The sequence below is a fragment of the Anguilla anguilla genome, chromosome 13 (assembly GCF_013347855.1).
Source record: "Anguilla anguilla isolate fAngAng1 chromosome 13, fAngAng1.pri, whole genome shotgun sequence".
Classification (NCBI taxonomy): domain Eukaryota; kingdom Metazoa; phylum Chordata; class Actinopteri; order Anguilliformes; family Anguillidae; genus Anguilla; species Anguilla anguilla.
Window position 1 is genome coordinate 23,165,339 of NC_049213.1, and position 27,958 is coordinate 23,193,296.

The 27,958-nt window shown below is 41.0% G+C and overlaps 1 protein-coding gene and 1 long non-coding RNA gene across 6 annotated transcripts in view; both read left to right on the forward strand.

The window, feature by feature from the left end:
• The first annotated feature begins 7,139 nt into the window (after nucleotides 1-7,139).
• Nucleotides 7,140-16,536, forward strand: dusp7 (dual specificity phosphatase 7). Its single transcript, XM_035389449.1, has 3 exons — nucleotides 7,140-7,953; nucleotides 9,830-10,258; nucleotides 15,944-16,536. The coding sequence occupies exons 1-3, from the start codon at nucleotides 7,551-7,553 to the stop codon at nucleotides 16,249-16,251; spliced, it is 1,140 nt and encodes a 379-aa protein (XP_035245340.1). The 5' UTR covers nucleotides 7,140-7,550; the 3' UTR covers nucleotides 16,252-16,536.
• A 5,673-nt stretch (nucleotides 16,537-22,209) lies between these two features.
• The window catches only part of LOC118211334, a 73,872-nt gene continuing 68,123 nt past the window's right edge, over nucleotides 22,210-27,958 (forward strand). Inside the window, exons 1-3 of one of the 5 annotated variants that reach the window (XR_004761993.1) lie at nucleotides 22,210-22,527; nucleotides 22,814-22,937; nucleotides 23,291-23,407. This is a non-coding gene — a long non-coding RNA (uncharacterized LOC118211334). Of the gene's footprint in view, nucleotides 22,528-22,813; nucleotides 22,938-23,287; nucleotides 23,408-27,958 lie in introns of all 5 variants that reach the window. The other 4 variants (XR_004761992.1, XR_004761995.1, XR_004761991.1 and 1 more) reach the window with 4 other exon arrangements.

Consider the following 27,958-nt stretch of genomic DNA (forward strand, 5'->3'; position numbering starts at 1 on the left):
TCCAAGGGGCCCTGGGCCTGTGTGTCGCCACGTTACCTGGCCGCTGCCTTCTCAGAGGTCCCGCACACACAGGGCGGACGCCACTGTCAATGGAGCAGCGAGATGATTGAGTTTGGCCAGAGCCAGGCGGTCCTCCGAGGCTCGGGTCATCCTCGCGTTTTACACGTCGGCTTCACGACTCGCACCGAAGCCAGTTCCCCACGCCCTGCGCCGCGTCCCTTAAGCGTTAGCCACTGTCTAACACGATCCACCAGGCTCCCGCTGATGCGACCGGCAGGTTTACAGGGAATCCAGTGAAAAGAGCATCACTCCTGAGAGCAAGCAGACAGATGTGTCAGTTACGATCATTTAAGAGCGAATTCCCGACTTTACAGAGCAGTGGTAAATCCATGAGTACTGGGGTGATGGAACACAACCCTGCATTTGTTGTTAAGTGTGTGTATGTGTGTGTGTTTGCTTAAAAAATACAAGAAACCTCTCAAGCACGACCGCTTTCTCCACCTTTTTTTCTGTGAAATAATTTCACATAATGCTGTGACATAGTAGACGTCTGCAAGTGCTTGGTTGATGACACCATTACCAGCTTTTTCCTCAAAAGATCTTGCAAAGCGGACCTTGATTTAGCAGGAAAAAAGTGGCAGGTTATGGTGCATATGCTGCCATGTTAAAAACTGATATAATTACAGTGATTCTTATATCTGTGTAGCTGTCAGTGTTCTTTCTATGACTTGGAACACATCCAAATTTAGCCACATGTAGCCATTTTAAGTGCTCTTACCATTGTCAGACCCTACCAGCAATGAGCTACCTTCTGAACTCCTGGATAACAAAATGAAATTTCCCTGTTCACTATAGGGTTTCACCAATTTGAAATAAAAAACAGCTATTTATTTTGTAATGTAATTTAGCATGTCCTGCTCATTTTATAATGTAACATAATGTGCTGCTGTTTTATGTAGCTGCTATGGTCCAAAATCTGCTCATTCCATTAACAAAACCATTAACCATAAGGCTGGCTCCAGGCATGTTAGAGAGGACGTTTGCTATGCACAGCTAATACATCTAAGGCCTGTATTCAATCAACACTTGTCCTTAAACTTGACCGGCAAGTAAATACAAATGTTACTTTTTATTCACAAACATAGTTTGGTGAGTTATAGTAATTGCTGAATAATTTCAAAACTGTTTATGAATAAAAATAATTTTTCTTAGTAATTGTTAGTCAATGACAAGGACAAATGTTGATTGAATCCCAGCCTAAACTAGTCAATTAATAATGTGTATATATATATATATATATATATATATATATATATATATATAGTGTAACAGAATGTGGCAACAAATAAACCCAGTTGATCCATATAACATTGAATCTCTCTATGCTGGACAGAAGCAGAAGTCATTTTAGTTTAAAACGGCTTCATAGAAACAATAACTTTCTGCTTTTTGTGGAAAGTCCATCAAAACTACACTTTGTTGTATTCCATTTAAAATCAACAGAAATGGAACAGACACCAGACAAGAAAGAACACATTACAGACAGCTGTTTTTTATTAAATTAATATTTGTAATTGTCATTACATTTCTCATAGCATTTCAATATGTCAGAAATAATAGAAAATATTTCATTCAATAATCACATTCCAGTGGCAAAATGTAAAATGTTTTCAAAACCAAAGATTTGGACAAACCAAAGAGCTGCTATTCATAGAGTAGCTATTATAAATGATTTTAAAATATGCATTGTAATAATGCCTGCAATATTTTTAAATGCATACATAAAAGTGCCGCACTGAAAATGTATTTACATTTAGCAGTAAGGAGAAAGTATCTGGACATTTGTTGTGAGATTTAAACTATTTATTTTGTTCAAAGCTCATTCCTCACCGTAAATCAACATTTTAGTGTGCCAATGGCTCCAGAATGTTTTGCATTTGCACCACTCTATCTAACTGAGAAACAAAACAGCAAGGGGTTTTGTTACTCTTTCAGATCTAACATTGAACAGTGATAATTTTATCTTGCTGGGCACTTTGTTGTTTTGCAGAAGTGTAATTTATCCTTGTTTACGCCTAACTTTGGTGTTCTGCCAAGCCTATTTATAACCACCTGGGCCAGCAGCATTGAACAATGGGCAACACGGTATTGTCCAGCCATTCTACCTTCCCTTGATTCTGCTGTGCTCCAATAAGAATGTGCGTCATCTTGACTTGCAGTCAACTTTCTAGTTATTTTCAGGAGTTGGACTGTGGATGTTATATGCAATAGGGACCCGGCGCCAGAGAGAAGCAAAAGTGCACACAACTCCTTAACTTGGTAATGGCTTTGAAATCTGGACTGAAAATGGGCTTATATTATTTTTAAAACAGCATTTATTATCTGTTGAACATTACAGGTTACAGAACTGGTAATGATTAACTGAATACCGTTAGTTTTTAACATACTAAATTTAGACATTTTTATACCCGCTATGTAACTGAAACCAACACTAGATGTGCGAGTTTAAATTCTCACGCTGTAATTTTGTGAATGTAACGTGTGACTGAAAGCAAGGAGAGAAAACACTCATCCCACGAAAGGGGTCACTTTGACATGCTTGTGTCATTTTTAATTTTTTTAAATTTATTTCTGTTGCTTCCTGTGTAAGCAGGGCTTATAGCTATGAATTCTCAGGCCTGGCACAAAATATGCCCCCCCCCCCTTTCCCATCTGTGGCCCTGAGTATTAGACATCTGCAGAAAAAGTGTGATCATACACGCCCCCAGGCCGAGAAAATGGCCCTCAATTTGTACTTTCAGCTGTTTGTTAAGAATGCGCCATTTTAGTGTTATTACACTCGTTTTGACCCATTAGTTTGGTTCCTTTTTTATCAGATCTTTGAAGAGTTACTAGGATGAAAGAGTCTGAACATTCTGGGTATTGTGAGGGCTTATTTGCTCAGTGAACAGGATGGTCTTTCGGTGGGAACCGACTGATCTTTCCTCTGAAGTAGCTTTGCATCGAGTATTCATAAGCTACTGCTGTTGAATCACTGGGAAATGTAAGTAACTGTTTCAATTCCCTGGGTAAAAAAATTAGGGAACAGCATATGTGCAATATTGAACAATCGCAAATTGTATCTATTTCTGAATTTCATTTGTAATATCGACTCGTTTTTTGTCTTTAAGAGAGCATTAGAAAAAATGCTATTGCATTTATTTAAATGTAATTGTAAGTACATTCCTCATGAATGGATTGCATTTTTCTGAGTTTATTTTTCCAAGTGCATTTCATATGGATCCCACATTGGATTATCTGAAAGATCATGATCGCTACGACTGATTTTATTACTTGATTCAGTCATTCATGTATGGAAGGCTTTGTATTTTCATCAATGTGATATTAAGTATGAACGCTGCATTATATAGTCTGCTCCTATTTCAAATGTAATACTTTTTTGTCTTTATCTGTTCATCATCATCTTCAGCCAATGATGATCAAAGGAGTCCTGTCAGTTCAGTTTCCACTTGCCACACTATAAAATCCACTTTTGCTTTTACATATATGGGTCCATCTTCTGATTTGTGGGAAAACGGAGATGAGTGAGGATGGCAAATTACTGGAGAAAAAAGGCCAGGAAGCGAGTGAGAGTAAGGGTGCAAGAGAGAGGATGGATATTCCAGGCGTGGATGTATGAGTTGGGGCTAGGCTGCTGCAGACCAGTGAGAAGTTACAGGAAATGCCAAGGGAAGCGTGGGAGTTGACACTGTGAAGGTGGATTAACACTTGAGCGCGTCCTATAGAAACTGCAGCTGACCTCGTGTCATTCTGCACCGTGGAAATGCGAAACGGCTTCAAATCACTGCCACACAGCTTAGCTCTCACCTCTGCAAATTACATCAACATCTGTTCACATATTTTGGTTTTGTACTGACTTTATTAGGCCTGCAAAGTGAATGGTATGGTTGACATGGTGGGTAGTTCTACTACATGAATAGAATTGTGAAACAGCACTTTTATATCAGGTTAATGTGTTGTACCAGGAAACTTCTTGGCCAAGCTCACTGTTATCTTGCAGCAGCTGTGTTCATGGTGATCCCGCATTAGGCTCTATGGCTTAACCGGCGCATCGAGCCGGAAATTAAACCTTTGACACCACGATGTTGTTTCTTGGGCAGAACGGTGTCATACTGACAATTCACTGAAGCTGATGGCAGCACTACAAAGACTGCTAAATGCTGGACCATTGGCTGCTACTGCAGAGAGTCCGTGTAATAGCGAAGCTTTTCTTTTGTGTTGCTTCTTTGTGGTGAGAATGGGGACAGGGTAAGAGAAAGATGGAGAGAGAGGAGGGAGAAAGAGAGAGAGGAGGAGAAAAGTCCCCCTCCCCTCTCTAAGCATGCAGCAAATCAGATTTAGTGAACAAGAGGCACATCTGGCAGCATGCCCTGCCTGCGCTGCCAATTATGATGTGTTCTCTCATCACTTCCCCTTTTACAGCCCAACATACAAACGGCACATTCATACAGAGATCTGGGGCGAGCAGGCCAGCACCTCGGCTGCCTCTCCTCAGCCTTTCCTTTCTTAAAGATGCAGAGGAGTAGGCACCATGATAAAGGTTTCTCTTTCTTAAAGAAAAAACAAACCCCCAAACATCTGTAAATTAAAGAAAGGTTTTTGAGCCATTTTTTAAAATTTCTGTCTGGCAGTTGTCATTGAACACTAACTTATAGGCCTATAGGCATAGACAGATATAGGATCCACTGTTTAGAAATAAAGTGGCATAGAACAGTTTTTTCTTCCTTTTTTCTGAATGGACATTACAGCTACCATAATCTAATCAGGCACCACAGATGCGATTGCTTTGAAGAGAAGGAATATATTGTGTGTTCGATTTCGCCCTGAAAAATTTACACATTTACTTTCATTTCAACTGAATTAGTAGAGATGCTGAATGCTACTTAAATAAATGCAGGTAAAAGATTCTGACTATTGATTAAAAAATCACCATGTTAAAAAAGAAGTATACTGTAGAGAAGTCAGGGAGGCTTCATAGGCCTGACATCTGCGTCTTCATCAAAGCCATCAGTCGCTGAAGAATCCAGAGAATCCACCACACAAACCTGTGCCCCAGAGATAGAACACTGAATGGAAAAACAGACAGGTTTTCTCTGCTCAGAGAAAGTCTCTGAAGGCCCTCATCGTTATTACATTCAAATGTATTTCTTTCTCATTATTTATATTGTACCAACTAACTTTCTCGGGTTCCCTTTGTGGTTACTGAAATGACCAAGACGGTTCCTCTGTACAGTAATCTGCTGTCATTAATTATTAAAATGATCATAATGAAATGTAAAAATTAAATATCTGAATATTAGATCAACTGAGGGATGATCCATCATAGTCTGGCTAAATAAAAATTGCACAACCTTTTGGTTTTTTAAACTTTGTGCATCTGTGAAACAAATCAGAACCTGCTCTCTTGCCCTTCATTACCCAAGAATGTTCAGAAATTGCACTGAATTAAAGGAAATGAAGCAGGTCTTAGTTCTAATACGGCCTTAAACAGCCTTTCTTTATTTCCTGATTGGTGAATTTTTGGCAGTGCCCTCCTTATGCCTTGAGAGCTTCCACATTGGGCTGCTTTAATTGTACCAGCAGTCCGGCTCAGTGAGAAGGCCTGTTACTTATTGTTTGTGGAGAAGCCAGGATGAGAGGAATGGAAACACAAGAGCTGACAGTTTGGAGTAAGTGTAACTCATCCGGCTGCATAAAGGCCCATTGTCTTCAGCCAGAGCACCCTCTGCCTCCTGCCACGCAGCTGTGATCACAGCAAACATTCCTCTTTTTGGTTTTATTTTAATACCACTCCTTCCGAACAATCTGTCTATCAATTCCATTTCCAGTCCTTTCATACTCCTTAAAATTGCTTAGGCAGTCCTCTGCCCCTGCCGCGGTAGCAAGCAGGAAGCCTCCTAGGGGAGCTTTAAAAGAGAGGAAGTAGTTTGCAGCAGAAACTTTGGCCCTTTTGTGTCTAATTTATTTATTTATTTATTTGAACTGGAGTGAATTACTTGATAGTATGTCATCTTAATGTAACCAGTTACCATAAAAATGTCATTTTTCATACAGGGTATCCTCCGGAAATCAACTTGGATTTGCCAGGCAAGATACTTTCTTGGGTGCTCAAAGTTTTAAGATCAATCTAAAACTAAAATACACGTGAGAGTTTTGTACACTTTTAAATACACTTATCCACTTTTCGCTCACTGTTGAGTTAAACCAAAACGAGATCATAAATAAAAATGTGCTGCTCCAGGATGGGTCTCAATATTCTGAAGCTCCTCTTTTAAAAACTCAAATTGTGAGCTAATTGATATCGTTGTTATACATTAATGGTCTCGTGAATAAGAAATTATCACTTTCAATGAAGATGCCTTGTTTTACACACTGAAGTCATGTTGATTGATGATGACGTACATTGTCACAGTTTCAAATATGTTCCATCCTGATCGGCCCAAATGAGTAGGCCTGCATTGTTCTAAATTAATATAACGAATGCATTCATCTAATAAAAACCTTGTTTTACATTTACACGCGAATTAAGTACTTTCAACCTGAGGTGAGCCCCATTCACAGTCAGGACCTGTATGCCAGCAGAGGGCATGGCGCTAGGATCTCTCTCTCTTTTTTTATTTTTATTTTTTAACAAAACTGCACCGTAATAACGAGTGCTGCTACTTTAAATGTATCTTTTTTACTGGCCTGGTTGACCATTTGAAGTTCACGTTTGAATTTGCTAATACGGTAAAACCAGAATAGACCAACAACAACCTAATCCAGTCAAGAACTGGTGGCAAACGCAATCGTACCCACCTGGATCTACCAAAACTGGACATCCACCTGAAAGCTATTTTAAATGCGTTTCTTTTTCCCTTGTAACTGTAATATGAAGACGAGAAGATTTTTTTAAGTAGTCATACAGGAGAAACCCTGATATGAGTCCAATTTTGAAACAACCATCGTGCTTTCAGCACAGGAATACGAAGTCAAATTAGCAGAAACCAAGTTACCCAAGCTCAAAACTAACTCACTGTGTCTTTAAATCCTTCAGCTAAAACTCCTCCTTCTGCTGTGACACGGCTGTCTGCAAAACCCTTTTAATTCGGACTGTCACAGTGTGGTTGCAGGAAATGGCAAACTGGAGGGAGGCATAGTCAAATGGCTGGTGAACATGATGAAATGATGATATCTACTATAAATCCAAATACAAATTCCGTCATATGTATAATGCTTAACCTGGCGTGAAGATCCGCGCGAGCTGTTACATCTCATGGACCTCGACAGTGAAAACCGTACCTTCCAAGTTCGAGGGAGTGAACTAAAATATTCTTCATGGTTTTTGCAATACCTTCGAGTCGTGATCTGTCCGTGCAAACATATTGCCACTAACTGATTTTGGAGGAGAACCGCCACCACAGGGTGCGTGGTGTTTTACCTGGGAGCCGTTTTAGAGCGGTAATTTACCTTAATTTTATTGCAAATAACAGCCTTAGCATATTTCCCTCATGAAAAATAATCTTTGGAGCGGTTCCCGGGACATGACCATGATGATGCCGAGCAAAAGTGTGGAATGGCTGCAAGATGAACTGGAATCCGGAGGGAGCTCGCTGCTTCTGTTGGATTGCCGATCGCACGAGCTCTTCGAATCATCTCACATAGAAACGGCCATCAATTTGGCAATACCGGGTCTGATGCTTCGAAGGCTCAAAAAGGGGAATTTGCCTATCCGATCTATTATTCCGAATAATGAGGATAAGGAGAAGTTTGTCAAACGGTGCAAGACGGACACTGTGGTTCTGTACGACGAGGCCACCTCGGACTGGCAAGAGAACGGCGCAGCGAGCTCGGTTCTTGGGCTCCTGCTGCAGAAGCTCCGGGATGACGGTTGTAAAGCTTATTACCTGGAGGGTAAGTGTAATGATATTTAGAATTTTGGCAACGATCACTTATGCACATGGTCGACTATTTAATTGAGCATGCAGTTATTTTGGAAGCGCTGACGTTAGCGATCCGATTAAATATATATATACGGCTAGCTAGATATAAGATCTTAGCTAGCCAACCACACACTTCGCTGCTGTGCTTCGCCGTACCCCAGCCTCTCTCTTCGACAAGGTAACTTATCGTTAACTACGTTTTGGGATTTATAACTTATATGGTTATTTATCAAGCAAGAATTAGCTGTATGGGTAACGATAGCGACAGTGTTGATACAACTGATGAGTGTTGGCTAGACCCCATAACTTCGTTGTTCATGGCTCGTTTACTATCTTGTTAGAACTGAACTGCTGATGTTGCCCGTTCCCGCGTATTGGATGTAGCCTAATAAGTTAGCTGATGAAGCTCGTGTTCACTCCCTGCTAAGCGGGCTAATAACGCAGTCAGTCAAATTCGCAAGGTTGTTACACTGTTTTGTAATGTCAACCACATCTAGCTAGCTAATGCCCTTGGTTTTCAAGGGAGCTAGCTTCGTGGTTCAATGTGCTGTGCGAATTACACTAATGTTAGCTATCTCGTTTCATTGTATAGAATCGTGCACGCTGCTCAGGTAGCCTTGGTAAGCTTTGAAGACAAACTTATAACGTAGCTAATTATATCAAAGTTGCAAAGTTACCCAGGAAGCAAACAAATAGTCAGTGAACGGTATAAAACATGTTGGGATATTAAAGAAATATAACATGCAAATGATAAACTAACCATACAATCACGATTTTCTCAAGTTTGTTGGTCGTAAGATAACGTTACGGAGTATCAACTTGGATCGAGGGTGTACCCCTAGTTAGCCATTCAATGCACTACAGTATATAGCTAACACTACTACCGCACACTGACATGCACAGCTAGTTAACTACAAACAGAAATCGTTAATTTCACTGTCAAAATTGCAGTTAACACAACTGAAAGGTCGTCATGTTGTCGTAGTAAATTCATAGTTAACGAATTTTCACTTGGTCTTAACTGGGATCTAATTTCGAGGAACGTGTCTTTGGAATTCTTTCAAACTTTGTGAAAGAATGTCTGTGAGACAAAGATGTTTTCAATTAAATTTCCAAAATGGCTCCGCCATGTTGTCTTCCTTCAGGAAAATGCCATGCATTTCATGAATGGACAGGAAAACGGATGCGCACCTGTTCCTAACTAAAGTAAAAAAAAAAAAAAAAAACGACACACGACAACATATTATATAACATTGATAAAATACCTTTTAATCATAATTTTTCGTAGACTAGTGATGGTTTTACGAGATTTTTGGTATTCTAAATATAGTGTTACAAAATGACTGCCATTCACAAAAAGTCCACCAGAAACGTTTAGTGCAGTGTTTGCTTGCGAACTTAGCTAGCGAATATTTGGTCGGAAGTACTGCGAACAATAATAATTAAAAATTAAATATTATTAAAAAAAAAATAATAATAATAATAATATTTGTTATGAGTTTCCAACTTTTAAGAACGAACTACCTTTGTATGTTCCAGTATAGTCACGTTTGCGTGAGTGTGTTGGCGATCCGGTACTATTTAAGTTACAGGATAAGGTTGTACAGAAGCAATAGCCTAAAGTACGAAGTGCAGTTTTGTTTGCCTACTGGCTATGTAGATGGCCCTGGTTAGCACTTATGTGCCCTTCTCAGTTCATTATCTTGTTTGTTTTTTTTAATGACCAATGATAAAATGAATGGATCTATTAATAAATAAAATAAATTTAAAAAACAGTTGATCGTGTTGTGTAAGTACTGATTTTGTGGTAACACGTTTGTTGCATTCATTGTATTAATTTATTACAGGGGGATTCAACAAGTTTCAGACGGAGTACTCTGAACACTGCGAGACCAACCTGGACAGTTCCTGCCCTAGCAGCTCTCCCCCAGCGTCTGTTCTGGGGCTGGGTGGGCTGAGAATCAGCTCCGATTGTTCCGACGGCGAGTCGGACCGGGAACCAGGCAGCGCCACAGAGTCAGAGGGCAGCCCATTGCCCAACAACCAGCCTGCCTTCCCTGTCCAGATCCTTCCTTACCTTTACCTTGGCTGTGCCAAAGATTCCACCAACCTTGACGTGCTGGGCAAGTACAACATTAAGTACATCCTGAACGTAACGCCCAACCTGCCCAACATGTTTGAGCACGATGGAGAATTCAAGTACAAACAGATTCCCATCTCCGATCACTGGAGCCAAAACCTCTCACAGTTTTTCCCCGAGGCCATATCTTTCATTGGTAAGTAGTCTTTTTTTACAGACACGCAAAAAGGCTTGTTTTAATTTAAAAACAGTAGAAGGAATAATTTTAATCGTTTATTGCTTCAGGGGGATAATGTTCCCCTCCAAGAACAGAGGTTTATTCATATTTCAAACCAAGAATTCTTACCTTATTGTGAGAAATATTACATTATCTTTTCATTCAACGTTAAAATGTATTCCTTACTTAGTACATGTGGATTTTCATTCTGTTATTGTTGCTCTGAAAAGTTATGGCCAGTCCCCAAACATCTCATTTGATGAATAGGACAGTGCTCATACCAAGGCTGACATTTGTATATGGAAGCCTTTTAATGTTTTCTACACCCAATATGCTTCTTGTTTGAAAGCTTAATTCATTGAACTGTGAGGTCAGCTATCTGTCCCTACACTTAAGGGATTAGGAGCGATGGGAAGTTGTGTTATAGATTTACTTAAAGTTGCCTGCAGGATACTTAACAGATTTGTGTCAGTGCACTGCTGTGCGCATTAATCTTCACTCTCTTTCCTGTTGGATATCTGATGATGACAACGACGATGTTGCTTTTTTTTTTTTTTTTAAAGACTGCAAGAAGCACTAGTCTTTTCGTTTGTGGACGTGTTTTTCTATTTTTCTCTGTTCTGCTAATTACTTGGTCTTGAATGGGTATTTCAGTGATGTTAAGCGTTTCCTTTTCTTTGTTTTAATGTAAGGTGAGGTGGTGCATGGCCATTAGACCTGTTACATGCAAACCAATGAGGATGTGAAAGTCATGAGGGGGCAGATAATCTGACGATTGATGGATAAACAAAGATGAGAAAACAAATACAGTAATGGTTAGTCGTACAGATATAAATTTGTATGGATCATAAATATATAAGCCTATTTTTTATTTTGAGTACCTGTGAGCATTATTTTGAAAATACATTCCTCCATACATTCTGTTAAATGATTCCATGTTTTTACCAACTCTCTTTAAACAAAAGAAAGGTAGCAAAAATGGATAGCAACACCACAGTTCTCAGGAGACGTAACTGCATTTTTTCCATTTGACGGTCTTGTGTTTTGCTGACCAGTTAAGTATGGCCATTCACAAGTGTGTCCCCTAGCAGTCAAACAAGGACAAGACATCTATTGTAAAATGTGCCACTTTTTGTGAGGTGAAATGATGGCCATTTTTTCAAAGGTCTGAATGACCTGGCTTGCCCTTCTGCTACACTGTGTACACCTATAATTGGGTGCAGATGTCCTCATAATTTAGGTAATCTAACAATCATTTACAGTTTTTAAAAATTTTCTTTTCTTTCTTAAACACGACTGCCACTACTACTTGTGTTTATTTTTATTTTTAACCTTGCCTTGGGGAGGTTTTGCTTTTTTCCTTGTTGTTATGAATTGTGTAATTATTTTTTATGCTTTCTTCTAAATGAAAGTTAATAAGCATTCAGACCCCAGGCCTAAAGTCTCTGTCATATGAATTCTTTTTTAAAAGAAATGGAGCTTGACTTTCTGTGGCTTGTGGGTTAACAGTTTCTGCCTCTCTTTCTAAAACACATCCTGTACATGGCCACATCTGTCCCAATAAGTACATTTGTAAAAATTATGTAATATTGAGACATTTCTGTGTGGTAGACCAGGAATCTCAGTGGGCAGAACAAACTGTTTGTATAAATGATTTTTAAATGAACAAAAGGACCTCTGGCTCAACCAAATTACCTGGTTTCACTCAAGAATATGCATGCATTTGAACTGCAATCTAAATATAGTTGAGCTCACATACAGAGTGAATTGGGCTAGTTTTGGGACATTGGATGGCAGGTATGTCATCTGGTAAGTTAGTGGTTGACAGGCATACCTACACAGACTTTTGCATTTCTCTGGCACCAATATATAGCCTGTTTTGAACAGACCTTGCATAGTTTCACCCTGTATATTTGTATACATATTTTTCTGTGTTTACAGAATATTGCCAGTCTAGAGTTACAGTACTAAGCACTGTAGTTGTTCCTGGTTGCTGTTTCGTTTCTGTAATGTAATGTACTGCACTTCAGTGCCATCTGAATACAAGTGATCTGCCCTCCCGTTTCTCTGGTTGTGCAGTTAGCAGATTTCTGTGTGAAGTGCACGGGAATGCGTGACTTCTGAGAATGTTCACTGCAATGTTTGTGTTTACAAAGTGTCACTGTTGGGTAGGAAAAGCAACAACTGAAAAGGTCAAGTGAGTAGGGGGAAACTATGGCTGCTGGAGCAACCCCCGGGCGCATTGGCTATGTAGGTGGGAGTGAGGAACTCTTAAAATGGAGAACACTGTGCCTTTTATTCAGATTTTCTATGGCATGAAGAAACTTTCCAGAAAAGCACATCTGTGGGACAGAACCAGAACACTGGGACTGCTACCTCTGATCCATACCTGTACTGCTGAGCATGACGTTACATTATTTTTGGAGTAGCCTGACAGACGACTGAATCCGTAAACCTCTAGTGTGAGGATGGACGACAACTGCAAGGCTGCTTATCCAGCGTGGACAAAGCAGAGGGGCCTAGTTGGGGGACTGCCCACAGATCACCATGGAGTTTTCTGCAAAAGCCATCAAGTGCAGAGCTTGCATTCCGGATTGGGGGGGGCGGGGGGGTTGTGTTTTGCCATTCAAGATCTGCTCACTTTGAGAGCTTGCCTGCTTTTGGGAAATTTCTGGAACACGTTCTTTTAGAGCTTTCTCAGCCCAAGCACAATTTAGATTTAATTCTCTGTTTTAAAACTTTAGATTTAGAACTCTACTGACTGTCAGAACTTATGCTAGTTGTTTGTTGTTTGGGTGTTTGTTTATACGTTTGTGTGTACTTTCTCAAGTGATCGTTGTATTGTTGACAAGTGCTCATCCTAGAATCTCTATAGGTTATCTGTGGTATGTTGTAGCAGCCAGGCATTCTGATTGGTTATGAACGGATGAGTGGCCTGTGGTATCTGTCATGGGCCCAGTTTGCCTGTCCTCCCTCTGCTCTGCTTCAGTAGGGAAACGCGTTGAGCCACGCAACTACTTGGTGTTAATGGCAGGAAATGGAGGATTACCTTACCCACTCATGCAAAATCCCTGCCAAATGCTACCATTGTCAAATTGACAGCGAAACTGCTTTCGAGATGAATTTTGAGACAAGCGGAGGAAGAACGTAGGGCAGCTAGCTCTGTAAAAACATCCTGTCTGCAGCCCAGTGTTTTATTTTGCTTACTGTGTGTTTATCCCCTCCCTGTTCTGATGTCCTCTTAACGTCTCATGGCTGTTTTCCACCCTGTGTGCTGGTCAGTTAATGCTGAAATAGTGTATAGCGCACACACACACACACACTTACACAACACACACACACTTACACACTGGTTCCAAATACATGGTTACGTGTACCCTGTTTTGTTTCTTTTTCCTGTTTTCACTTCCTCTTTAATGTCTTTAAAAATAGCCCAGAAGTAGATGCTTGTGAAGTTCTCGAAGGACTTACTAGCAGATATTCTCACCCTCAGTGATTTCTGGGTGTCACTCAACACATTGGTGAAGCTGTATTTAAAGTGAGGAATCGAAAGTATCACAGGACGTTTCGATGATCGCACCCGCCGCGTTGGGAAGCGAGGCAGAAGAAACCTGCCCTCACTGTGAGAAAGCAATCTGGTCCCAGGTGAAAGGTAAAAGCATCTCTGGCCTTGTGAAATCAGAAATGCGTTGGACCTGAAAAAGCGCGCGCCAGTGGGACTGTTGTGCCTCTGAGCAAAAACAAAAGAAGGTCAAACGGTCCTACGCTCGCCTCTCGCACACGTTTGGCCTCTGGAAGACCCAGTGAATGTGGCACTGTGTTCAGGGGTCTGGCAGCAGGGTCATATATGTCCCTCTGGAGGGACATAAGGGTCCTGTATGTGTGCCCCCGCCGTGTTTGCTGGCGGCCCCTCGTCGCGTAACGTTACTCCCAAGAAAACCCGCCATTGATGGTGAATGTCCTCGGCCGCTGTCGTGTTTTGAAAGTCGTAAACAACGGTCATAGATTTTCTATGGTGTAACGCCTGAGGCGAACCGATGTGCTGCATGAGGGGCTTAAAAGAAGAGGGGGGTGGGTGGGCGGCCATTATCTGCCACATTAATCTCGCATGCTGTCATAATGCATACACAATGTGTACAGAACTCGTATTGATCCACAGTACTCTAGACTGTGCGTTTAGGAGGAGGGAGACTTGCTCTCTGGCTATTATAAACCACGGTGCTGCATTCGTAATTCATATTGCTTTATGAAGGCTTGGATCAAAAAATAATATGAAACACTTTGGCTTAACACTCTAGACAGTGGTCAGATTACTGAAAAAGTTTAAAAAGAAACTTCTCAGGATATTTAGTGTTACTGATGAAGAAAGTCAATGAAGAATCGCTCACAAAAAAAAACTTTCAGTTTTCATTACCAGTTGTGAGGTAAGCAGTGGTTAAGTGTTTTGTACTGTTGGTTGGAGTTCACTGACCCACCCTTGGAGTGCCTTGACCAGGTATTGTACATTTTCAGTACAATAATGTCAGACCTTTATTTTGGAATACTTGAACGAGGAAAATAAATGCAACCCCTCTCCCAAGCTGACAAACTCTCTGAGGCAGCTGACCTCAATCTTTAAAGATGCAGCTGGAGTCTGAATGTGTTACTGTCGTACATCGGGGGGTGGGAGAGAAAAGAAAAGTGGAGTGAAGCACTTAGTTTTAGGTAGCGTTAATGGCGATATGGCACAACGGCATACCATAAAACCAGCTACGCCATTTGTGAATAATGCATAGCATCTACTCCATGTGCTGGAGCAGTAGTTGCAAAGGAATGTGCACGGAGTATTGATTTGTTTTTTTCCTCAATTTTTCTCCATGTAAAAATTTTAATGTTTTTTTTTTTTTTTTTTTTTTTTTAATGCAGAAATACCCTTTCAGTGTAATTCTGATAAAATGTCTTTAGACCTTGGGATAACCCGTGAAACCAGTATTTCTTCTCATGCGTAAAGAATTGTATCGGTTGGTTTGTGATGTGATATGTTGAACTGCAGCAGTATTCCTGAAGTTGTTTACCTAGAGTGCCGCAGAAACCTTTTACCATATAGACGGGCTCAACACAATGGCCTATTAGATAACCGATTAAACGGAAAAAAACATCTGCAAGGATGTATATTGCAGTACAGAGCAGTGTGTTTCAGGTTTTACAAGAAAACTGTATCATTGCACTGGGTGTAACCCACTTATTGGTGGCTTCCAGCCCACGCGTACTTCTAGGAAGCCCTGGAATGATCGCACTGCCAGTGCACTTTGTGAACTTCTTCCTCACATCATGGATGTATTTGTACACCCATTTTGAATACAAATGACAAAGATCTTTGTACTGCTTGTACACTTCAGTTACTGAGAAACCTAGCGACTTGCTTGATTTGGTTTATATGTATTTATTTTATAACTTATTATTATTCAGTTATTTTATTACTTATTCACCTGTTTTATTTAGTTGGTTTGTCTGTTCATTTATTTACCTACTCTCTCCTACTATCCACACCACAGTTGTTACGTAATGGCTGTGAGCTTTGAGATGTTAACAGAGCACAGCAACATGACTGAATTCTGGCCTGCTTTGCCCTTGATTGATGTGTTCCCCCCCCCCCCCCCTTCTCTCTCTCTCCCCCACCCCCAGAGGAGGCTCGTTCCAAGAAGTGTGGGATCCTGGTGCACTGCCTGGCAGGGATCAGCCGCTCTGTGACGGTGACGGTGGCCTACCTGATGCAGAAGCTCAACCTGTCCCTCAACGATGCCTACGACTTCGTCAAGCGCAAGAAGTCCAACATCTCGCCCAACTTCAACTTCATGGGCCAGCTCCTGGACTTTGAGAGGACTCTAGGGCTGAACAGCCCCTGCGACAACCGCTCGCCCAACGACCAGCTCTTCTTCACCACGCCGACCAATCACAACGTTTTCCAGCTGGACACGCTAGAGTCCACATGAAGACAGTGAGCCGGGTCTGGAAGGGGGCGGCCCGGGCCGGCCTCTTTGAATGTTTTATCTCTACATCTCCTGAGGCATTTCAGCCCTGTCAGCCAGGGCGAGTGCGCAGCAGGAGGCACAGCGGAGAAGGCTTCTGGGAGAAGGCTGCTTGGACAGGTTTTACTTGGCGGGCTGACTATGGGTACCCCATCGCTACTTCAGCGACTGAGAAGTGGCTTCTCTTGCCTTTGGAACAGACTGTTCTTTTTTTGTCAGTTTTTTTTCCTTTTTTTTTTTTTTTTTTTTTGGAAACAGCAAGTAATAGACTGGAAAATGCAACAAAGAGCTTCATACAAAGAGAGGAAGAAGGAACTGCAGCGCTTAACTTATTGTTGTCTGTTTGGGTGACGCCCTCGACCTCCTGACCAGAAAGGTGCCAATATAGTATCCGCCAGGGACTTTATTTCTGAAGGTGGTCTTGCTCTACTGAATGTAGAGTGTGATTATGAAGCGAAGAAAGAAACACAAGAGCAACTACACACACATTCATATATATGTGTGCATATATATATATATACTGTATATATGTGTGTATGTGCGTGTGTGTGTGTGTATGCACGTGTGTGTGTGTGTGTGTGTGTGTATATATATATATATACACCTATATATGAGTTGTGCGTATATGTCTGTGTGTGTGTGTGTGTGTGTGTGTACATATGTATATCTATCTTATATATTTACATGTGTATATTTGTATATATACATATAATTATATGTGTATATGTATGTACGCACACAAACTACACTTTTTTTCCAAAACCGAAACAGTACTATAATGGCTGAATGGAATTTTAGATTGTAACTAAAGAAAACCAACCAACGACAGTAATAATAACAACAACAACAAAAAAAAGAACTTTGTGATATTCTGATTGTTTTTGTAAATTTTTTTTTTTTTCTTTTTTTTTTTTCTTTCCTACGTTTGTAATGACCTAATGCGGTTTGCACAGTGGCGAAGCCTTTCACATCTTGGCACTTAAAACTGGTACTCCACACAGATAAAGAGACATTGAGAGGTCCTGGCGGGATGGCCAGTCCAATGCGGCGACGGGCCCCTGCAGCTGGAGTCGGGGAACGAGCAGGGCTGGCCGGGGAGAAACGCACGCACTTAAAAGCTCATTGTTCCTTAACTGTGTACAAAAGACGGACCTTTTCTCCCCTCAGAGCTGCAAGCCCCACTTCCTTAAACGAAAGTGTTTTATTCTGGGTCTCCTCTCCCCACCCACAGGCCTTGGTGATGTTATGATGATTATTATAGGATATATGATAAATTACTATCATTATTAGTATTGTTTCTGTGTTTGAGCAGGCTATGCTCCCTTACAGAAATGGGAAGTGGTTGTGGGTGGGGTTTTGGGGAGGGAGGTGGGCGGTTGTTGTAAATTTTTTCACCAGTTGGAAATGAAATGATGAAAATAGTTTCTTTAACTACTGTTGCTGCAGCCTGTTGTTCCGAGTGGGAGAGCGGGCGGGGCTGGGCGGGGCAGCACACAGTGTGTAGAGAGGGGGTTTCTGGGAACAGAACCGTCAAAAGAGGAAAAGCTTGGAAACGGCACTGGTAGGGTGGGGGAGGGTTGCTTTAAGCTGGCCTTATATAACCTTTTTAAGCATTTCTAATGCTGACTGTTCAATACTATATTTGTATTTCACTTAAGAAATAAATCATTGTTTTAAAAAGTGTTTGTTTAAAAAGAAACTAGTTGAAAAAAGCAAAACACAGTAATAAGACACCCACAAATGTCTTTGTAACGGGTCTAATGCGGTTGTTTTTTTATTCTCTGCAATACAACAGACACCTTTTGCAGTATTTTTTAGATAAAGACCTCTGGTTTTTTATTCCTCTACTTTTGTATGAAAATTCCAAGGAATATAGCTCAGCTGCTTTGGAACTGAGGTACTTTTTAACCTGGGGTAAGGAAAGTACAGGGCTATCCATCACCTATTGAAGAACTGGGTAAAAACATTCATACCTAAGCTATGTTATATATTTAGAGAAACACTCAAACAGCATGTTTTTTTTCTATAATATGATTATTTGATTAAATAACAAGTTCCTTAAAGAACTTGATAACCTTACTAACATCTTTACTATATGGTATTCCTGTGGCCTTGAATATATATGTGTAGATATATATTTGAGCTAATATGCAATCTTCATCTTCGAGTGAAGTAACGGTATTTGGGATGACAATTTAATTTTTGAAATGACCCCCCTTCTTCTGAAGCGGAAACCCAGTTCCAGTGAGTAAAATCGTTGACTAGAGTTTGATCACTTGCACCCCAGGATTGACATTTATTTCAGTGCAGAGCTTTTTCTTTTTTATTTAAAAGAAAGTCTTTGATTTCCAGCTGCTTCTTGTGGAGGAATGTTTGTGTCTTTGTAACAATGAAAAGAGAAACCTAAATGTTTTTATTCTCTGTTTGTATATTGCCAGAACACGGGAACAGTCGTTTCTGTGACGTTTCTAGTAGCTACATCATGGTAAGAGAGAATGAGTTGGAGTAGAAGTGAATTAGCTGGTGTGAGAGAGCGAGAGAGAGAGAAGGAATGAGCAAAAGAAAATGAATGACAAAAATGTATTTCTTACCTCACTGAGGAATTTTTCAGGGATTTTTTGACAATGCATCTGCATCGTGTTACAGCTTCAAATACATGTCAAATCGCTGTTTTATATGTGCTGTATACATTTTTTTAAACATGCAATCTATATATGTGTATAAAACTGGGCTTGGTAACAGGGCAGTTCTACTTTCTGATTTATGAAGGATATAAAATTGACCCTATGTATTGTATAGTATATGGAAACCAACACAAGACATGTTTATACTACAAATAAATATTGAATTATTTTTTCTTTAAAAGCATTTGTACTTTGTGTATTGTGTTAAATGGTGGGAGGGGAATTGTACAGAAATCAGATTCCTGGTTTTCATTCAAGTACTTAAAAAATATTTTCTTGCTTTACAGAGTATGTTCAGTCCCGTGTCTGTAGAGTGGTTCTAGGGCTGATCGGAGATGACCACCCCCAGTGCTTGGCCCAAGCGCTTAATTTAGGTTTAGGGAGGGAGTACACTAACATCCATAGGGGAGCTCAGACCTTGTTCTTCTCTAACCCTGGTGCGCTGGGCAATCTTGGTCTTATTGGTTCCGTGTAAACCAAGCCTTTCTTCTCATTGGTCCAAGGTGCGATTCGGGATTTCCCTGTCAGCCTGTGGCTTGGCATGTAGAGCAGTGATCATATTGAAGTGCCTGGGTGGAGAGTGGGAGGGGGGCCTGGCCTCGTCCCAACCCCCAGCTTCCTCGTTGCCCCCCAGCCATTTTTGTGAGTCTGCCAGGTGGAAGAGGAGGTGGGTGACACCGGGCCCAGATTGGCCAGATGGAGGGTGACAGCAGTGTGTTATGGTATGGAAAACTCCGTTCACAGGGCAGAGCTGGAAACGCTGCAGGTGGAATGATAGTTCCGCCTGAATAATGTCAGCAGCGACGCAGTGCTCACATGGTTAACTTGAGGGAAAAAACCCACAAAACCTGCGACCGCCCAGTGTGTTGGCATGAATGACGAGCAGCACCTGATCAAAGGGTGTGTTCACACTTGTTCCTGGATGAAACCAACAGTACAGGTTTACACGTGATTGCGTTTATCCCTGTGTAGCATTTCCCGTTGTACAAGCAAGCAGTTCCTGCCTTCAGGAAACCATGTGGTCGGGAGAGTAGAACCGTGTAACCCTTCGCAGTATTAACAGTGAGTGTTCTCGGAAGGCAGATTTGCTCCATTGTTCCTGAGTAATCCCACGCAAAATTACTTTTTAAAAACCAGGTGAGGGCTTGTAGGGACATAATTTAAACGTGTCTGGAGCAATGGAATTGTCTGTAAGGTCTATGATGTAAGATAAAATGAAAATTCTGCATCCAGGCTGTTTGATTTGGTAGAGTGATTTGAAACATGACACTGGCTGAGCTGCGTGATAAAACATGATGGGGTTATTAAGATCGAAAGTGAAAGGGCACTCTGGGTGCTTCCTGCTTCCTCACCAGGCAGGATATCTGTCTTGCTAGATAAACGCTCGGGAGCGGTTTGAGGGCTGTCCCTACCTGCTCGCCTCTTTACTTCCTGATAATTGAAGCCGTTTTGGCTGTGCGATGCTTCTGGAGTGATGCCTGTTCAAACCCATCATCTCTGTATGCTTGCGTTTTCAACATGCCCCCCCCCCCCCCAACGCCCCCCCGAGAGTCGCCAGTGTGTTTCTCACTAACTCAGACATGTAGGCCAAATAGGTGAAGGTGCTGGCCTTCTGCTCAGTCTGCTTGTTAGAGTGAGTGCCTCATTAGTTCTATCTGGATACCCAGGGAGGCTGCAGTGACAGACGGTGACCAGTACGTCACCATGGCTCTGCCCTTCTGCCACAGACTGGGCAGGCCGGCTGCTTGTTGCTTCTTCGTTACACAGTGGTCATATTGTACATGCTTCCCATTCAGCGCTCTGTCATGTCACCATCGTCTGTGGAAAAAATGTCTCACAAAAACTGCAATGGGGAGATGTTTAAATTTACGAGAAATGTAGTGGCTATATGTATAAGACAAAAAGCAGAAATGGTATATGCAAAAAACCTTGGCCTTTTTTATTGTATTTTCACTGGCCGCATTTGTGTTCTGCTTTGGAACAGTTTGTAGGACACGGGTTAACACTGCCTGTGTGGCTGCTCTCATTACATCATCTTCCACTGAAAGAGCCTCTCTTCTCTCCTCTCTCTCTACGTGCCTCCTTCCCTCTGTTGTATTGATTATTCAGCCCATTGATCAAATTGGGGAAAAAAATTGAGGATGAAAACTGTTTGCATTCCCTTGCGAGCATACTGAATCATCAGGACATGAATTTGTTTTAGAAGCAGCAATACTAATTGTTGTGGTTTGAGACTGTTGCACCCAGAGTGTCATGCTGGGTAGTGCTATCGGACAAAAATCTTAACAGTGTTTCTCAGTCATGACATGGTAGTGCTTTTCTTGGGTTTAAAATTTTTTTATTTCAGGTTTAATTTATGTTTTTGACTAAGCCTAGTGTTTGTGTATGATGAAGGATCTTTTTACAGATGTCTTTGATGCCCTGCTAGCTTTACAATGGTTGGTATAGAGACATTTGGGAGTTAATGGTCTGAAGCAAGAAAATATACTTAAATTGACTCCAAAGCAGCCTGTAGAACAAAGGTATGCTTTAGGTTCTACATAGGTTGGCTGTACATGTTTATATTGTATATTGATTATTCTTTAATAAATTAAGTATTTTCAGTCAGCCTAAGACAACTGTGCTCAAGGAAAGAACTACTGGCACGGTATACAAACTGATACTTGTGTTAATAATTGTGAATATGCACTGTTAACATTTACCTGTTAAAATGTCCAGCCTCTGGAACACAGCATCACTGTACTAGTGGACAATTTCTTTAAATTATTAGCAATGTAAATTAAAACCAATGCACCTCATTTTATGCATCTGTTCACTGAGGCACAGCAAGGCTAGGCTACTGTATACTTACTGTGGTGCTGCTAACTATAAGTAGCCTGCTTGTCCCCACTGTGCCCCTGTCACCTTTAATTTATACCAGTGGAGCTGATAATCGACTGTACACATTTCACTCAACTTATTCTTTTTTTTTCTTCTCAGCATTGTGAACCTGAGAGCTATAATGGGGTGTGATGACGACTGAGACGCATGATTTTGAGAGCGCACCGGAGTGGTAAGTGGGCAGATCCGTGGTCAGCGCTGGTTGTTAGCGAGGCGGCGATGACAGCGCTAACGTGCTGCGACTCTGTAGCGGCTGCATGCTCTGTGCTCCACTCCCAGGGCTTGGTTTCCTGTGTCTCTGCGGTTGGTTTCAGATGCACGGGGACATGTGACAGTGCCACATCCGATTGCTCAATCTACTACTGATCAACTTCCTTTCTGCGCACAACAGTCATTGCTGTAGAAGGCAGGCGAAACTCAGTAATGAGTGTTCAATCTCGATTCTAAATTTCCTCTGATGGGTTTTTAGGTCTCTCTTAAATGACATTTTGTGGGTTGACTGATCTTTTGTTTTGAACGATTGATGCAGGAAATCTGAAGGTGAATAATAATAAAAAAGGATATGAGATACAAAGTAATTGCTATCTGAATGTTTAAAAATGGGCTAGTGGCAGGAGATGAAATACTCTGCCTTAGAGTTTGTAATGTGGGTGCTAAGAAAATTATATTTGAAATGGTAAGTCTGCTCCTTGTTTTCAGGTTGAGTAAGAAGAGCTGACACATTTCCTGACTTTTTTAATACTATCATTACTGTCATTATTTAATATGCATTTACTTATTTGCTTCCTTGCAATGTAAATAATCATGAGGTTATAGGCTGATTTTAATTAATGAATACATTTCTTGAATGTTCTAAATTACAAATGCTAATATCCTTTTTGTTTAATCTCTAGATTTCACAGGACTTTTTGTAAATATTACTACTGCTCTGGTGAATGGGATTTTAGCATAATTTATCCCAGAATTGCATTGCCCCTGAAACATTTTTAGAGATGTCTACAGCCTTGGTCTTGGAGAGCTGCAAGGTTTGCTGGTTTGTTTGTGTCTTCAATCAGCAACCAGTTGAGAGCCAATAAAACAGGCAAGGTGAGCTAACTGTGTAATCAACTGCTCTAATTTATCAATTAATTGTGGAGTAACAAGGAAAACCAGCTCATTCTATGGTACACCAGAACTAGGACTACATACCACTGCATTAGAGCCATTGTTCCAGGCCGGGGTGCTCAAATTTCACCCTCATGGCCAGTAGTATGACTGGATTTCTTTTCCACATGATAATTAGTTGATTGATTGATGTCACTGATTGGCCTGAGAGTGTACTCATCTGGGCCTATACCAGTTCCTGATAACAGGCAAAGAAACCAACCTCAGGGCTCGGTCTGAGTATCCCTGAATCACACAGTTCCGATCTTGTTTTCCTATTTCTCTGGATTCAGCAGATGATCTTCACAGCCATAACCAGCTGGATGTCATCCATGTGTCATCCTTCTAGCCAGAGGAAAGTGGAGGGCTTTTCCAGGTGAATGCTGCACAAATCATGACAAGGCAAGTGGCAGGTAGGCATGAGGGATGACTTGGGTGTGGAGGGAAAGCAGGGGTAACCAGAGGCCCCTCTCTGCTGGGCCCTTGTCTGTCTCTCAGCCTGGGCTTTCAAACGAGCCGCAATCGCGGGTCTTTCGCAAGCGCAAAGCACGCCGAGCGCTCAGAACACAGCTGACGTTGCAGATGTGTGTGGGCGTATGTTTGACCTGCTTGACGGATCTGTGGGAGGTATTTTCAAACTGTCTCTGTGTTGATGTCTACAGAGGGCTGCACCACACAGGCAAAAGGGAGAAACTGGCAGCCTTCCACTGTAATGTTGTTTTGCATGGATGAGGGTCGTCGTTAAACCTTAACCCGCCAGCTCAGTTTTTTTATCTGAAAGCGTTTGTGTCTGATAAGACATTTCTGAACACGTGAGAGATGGTCTCATCTGTGCTTTGCTCTATGGCAACAAATGTGGGGCAGTTGGATCATACCATATTGCGGATCGATTACAGGGGCACAGAACGCTTTGGCACGTGTAAAACGGGTAATGTGTGAAACCACTGGTTCAGAATGTATCTGACTCTGACACTTTTTTAGTACTCAGAAATGTACAGAACTGTATTGCCCAACGATTTATGTAGAGTGCCTATGTGTATGTTCCTATGTGTAAAGAGTGCCTATGGTTTCTATTGCCTGATCTGGAGAAGCCTGCTCTGAGTTCTCAGGAGTCCTCCCTCCCACCCACTGGATGCGGTTGATGAGTAATTTTTTTTGGAAGGCAGTTGTGGGATTCTTGTTTGTGCTGAGCAGGAGAGGGTTGCTTTGGCCTGTAGCTCTGAAGAGCTGACAGCCTGTCACTTGGAAGCTGTTTTTTTTTTTTCCAAAATCGATAAACATGTTCAGATGTTGGAGGGTTTTTTTTCTTATTCATCTAACACTTTCTTTTTTAACAAGGGTCTTTGTAAAAAAAAAAAAAAAGACAGGAACCAGTGGTCTTGTTGCTGTAACAACTTACAGGTCACAGACTCAGGGGAAGTACATTTCAACTGCAATGCACTGAGCCTCATTTCGGATCACAATGGCATAATTGCTACTTCAGTGCATAGCTTACCAACAGACCTTTGAACTATCCAACTTTTGAACAAACAGTATTGAAAGAAACAGCCTATTTATACAAAAATAATTACTTAATTGAAGTTTGATTCATTGTGGGGCAGCTGCATCTGCTATTTTACATGTAATCATGCACCCCGGTCAACCAGTGTGAAACTGAATTTTTAAAACCACAATATTCTGAAATATGTGATTTTCTAAAGCTGCCAAGCTGTTTGTAAAACAGCTTACACAGTTTTTAATCTTTCTGTAAATAAAATTCACTCATTATTTCCAAATATAAATAATACAGGCAACATCATTTTGATACTAATCTCAAAATTTAACTCCAGATTAAGGGCTAATCATCTAAGCATGGCAGTATCAATGGATAAATAGCAGTCCTTGTTTAGGCTGTGAGTGAATAAATGCGTTGGATGATGTTGGTTAATTCCCGAAACCCCTACATTTTTATAAAGTAGGCAATCAAGTCATATTTTTTCCTGTGACTTTGCCGTCTGATAGCTCCGTTTGTGTATGTGTGTGTGTACATACGGTATGCATGTATGGGTACACATCCAAGCATTTGTTAAACTGCTATACCTATATCTACTGTACATCAGGAGAGCGATGGAGGCAGGGAAAGAAAGAGAGGGAGGGGGGGAAAGAAACTTGTGAAAGACACAGACCGGCTGGCTATAAATATCTGCGGTGGTGTCTTCTCCATCGTGAGTGGCATGCTCGTGAGCTCAGCTCCGCCATCAAGGCTCTGGCTGGCAGCCGCAGCAGGTCTGCCTGGGAGGGGGGTGCCCATGTGCTAATTGGCCGATTGGAAAGCTATTTTCAGAGGTCTGACCAAACAGCAGCGGTCCCCCGGCCTCTTGCCTGAAAACCCTGGATAACGGAGGATTATCTCAGCGAGATCACTTCTGCTGCGCTTCTAATGCCTTTCAACCAGACCACAGTCTTAGCAGGTACTCCATCACGAGACTACAACAGGAGCGATGCAGGCCACATTTCACAGTTGAAACAGAGGTGACAATATATTTCACGTATTTTAGAGTCAGATTTAACACATTTTTAAAAATGTTCTCGCCTACAAGGCTGTTTGCCAGGTGACATCCAGATAATTTTGTTTGTTATATATCCCTGTGTTATCTAGCATTTATACATTGTTTCAACATCCATCACTTCCATTTCAGATTTAATACAATGGAATTCAACCTCAGACTTTGAAGTTTTCAAAAAGGAAGAGCAAGGGATTTTAGTACTACATCTCAATTGCTGTGTAGGTTGATAAATAAATAAAAAATCTTTTTCTAGAAAATTTCAAAACTGCTTTTGTCTCCACTACAAGTCTGTACTCGTTTGTGTGCGCAACACCGAGTTTCACAATAAGTAAGACCCATTTTAACTGAGAACTGAAGATTAACTACCATTCTCTACTGCCATGTTCATTTGGCATGAATAAAGCGTATTCCTTTTAGAGAAAACAGTGGGAAAAGCACATCCAGAACATGGACTACAGGAACTTGTATGTGATTATGGCATGTGTTTATTATCAACTTATCAGCTTGCTGTTTGACTGTTTCAAAGGCTCCCTTCTGTCTAAATTGTGAGGAAAAAGGAAGAGATGCTAGAGAGGTTGTCTTCAGATAACCAATGTTTTAAAAGCATTTATGTTAAGAGAGTAATGGAAAGGCTGGCATGGAGGCTTTGGCTAGAGACCATCAGTTTCTGAAAATAGCTAAAAAATGAAATGAGACTTTTTTTCATTTGACCAAAGTGAAGTAATAATCAGATATAACTTCAGTATGTTTTACTCGGTTGGTTTGCCTTTAATGGAGGGAGATAAATATAGCAATTGAACACATCTGCCTTTTGATATAAACATGGCTACCTCATCTGGAAAAAAATCATTCAAAATTGGCCTAAATCTAGAAGGCCCATAGCTTCTTGAAAGTAATAAGCTCTCCCCCTCTCTTGTTCTCTGTGTATTAACATCTTATTTGGATATTAAGTATCACCATGTTAAGCACAAAGCCAACTACAACAAAATGACATGTCCAATATTCTGTGACATGAAATGGCCAAATCAAACAGTCTGGTTGCATAACAATGTTTTTCTTTTTAGGCAATGATCTCACTTTTAGATCAAACTAAATGGTCTGTTTCCTGGTTGTTTATCATCGTAGGACTATGAAAAGAAGTTACTTTGGGAACAGAATGGATTTGAAGCTCTAACAAAGGAAACAATAAACCAGTTTTAATTTAGTAATGGCAAGTGAAACGCAGACATCTGTGTGCGCACTATTGGGAAATAATAGACTACTGAGAAGGTAGAGTCATGCAGGAAGGACAGATATATAACATGTACAGTGTTGGTTTATATAACACACAGAGGAAAAGGCAGTGCTGACAGTGGTAATTGGCTGTATTTTCTGTCTGTGCCAAATACAACAATATACAGAGGAAATGGAATTCTGCTTTGAATGGGAGGTAATAGCATTCTGTCAAGCATTTTCACAAGTGAGCTATTTCCCTCACAGTCCTTTTTAAAATGATATTATAATATTTTAATTAATAAATAATTCTGATAATAATGCATATGTGACAATATGTCAATTTTCAACCAATTTTAAACTATTTCTACCTACAATAACACAAAAAATGAGTTTTACTTAAAAACAATCTTAGAAGCGACTTTCCTCAAAATAACGTCCTTTGACTTTAACTATCAAACAAATGATCCAATCATTATAACGTGTATTTTTTTTTGTCTGCTATCTTTGCTATACAATTACAAGGCAGAGTAAGTGCTACTGACAGCTGTAAAATGGACAATCCAGATTCTAAAATCACTAACTGTAACTTTAGCCACCACTGTGCCCCCTTTATCCACTTAAGGAGCATTGGAGCTGCACTTCTGTAATGCATTTGCCTAAAATATTTTACACATTGCAGTCCTGCACGGTATTGCGGGTTGATCTGGGGACAAGGCGCATCTCTTGCCGAAAAAAACAACCGGTACCCTGTGGCAGCTAATGCAGTACTCCATAAGCCAAAGGGCCCGGGTCAGCGTGAACCGGCCTGCCCCTGGCAGGAGGCCGTCATTAATGGTCCAGCGCTGATGATTCCCTGTCATAGCTGGCTAGTGACGTAGTCCAGGGTTGAATAGGGCCAATAAGACCGGCCTGTATGCATGAAAAATGCATTTGCTGGCTGGAGCACTCCGCAGCCCCTTTAAGCACTGTTAGTGGGTTAAATAGTTATCTAATCTGCCTCCCTTTGGAGGAATAAATCACAGCTGAGCAGGTCTTGAGCAACACTCTTCTCGCAGGTAGAAGCTGTCTTTTCCTCCCTGCAGAAGTTGAGAAAATCACACTTCTGAAGGAGCAGGAGATGCGTGCTGTGCAGTCTCCTGGTGGTTCTTGGGAGCTCAGTTCATCTTCTGAAGAAAACCCAGCTGGGGCAAATTGGTGAAAACA

Coding starts and splice junctions, on each gene's coding strand:
- dusp7 (XM_035389449.1), top strand. CDS start 7,551: ATGAAAAATAATCTTTGGAGCGGTTCCCGGGACATGACCATGATGATG. Junction 7,954..9,829: donor TAAAGCTTATTACCTGGAGG/GTAAGTGTAATG, acceptor AATTTATTACAG/GGGGATTCAACAAGTTTCAG. Junction 10,259..15,943: donor CGAGGCCATATCTTTCATTG/GTAAGTAGTCTT, acceptor CCCCACCCCCAG/AGGAGGCTCGTTCCAAGAAG.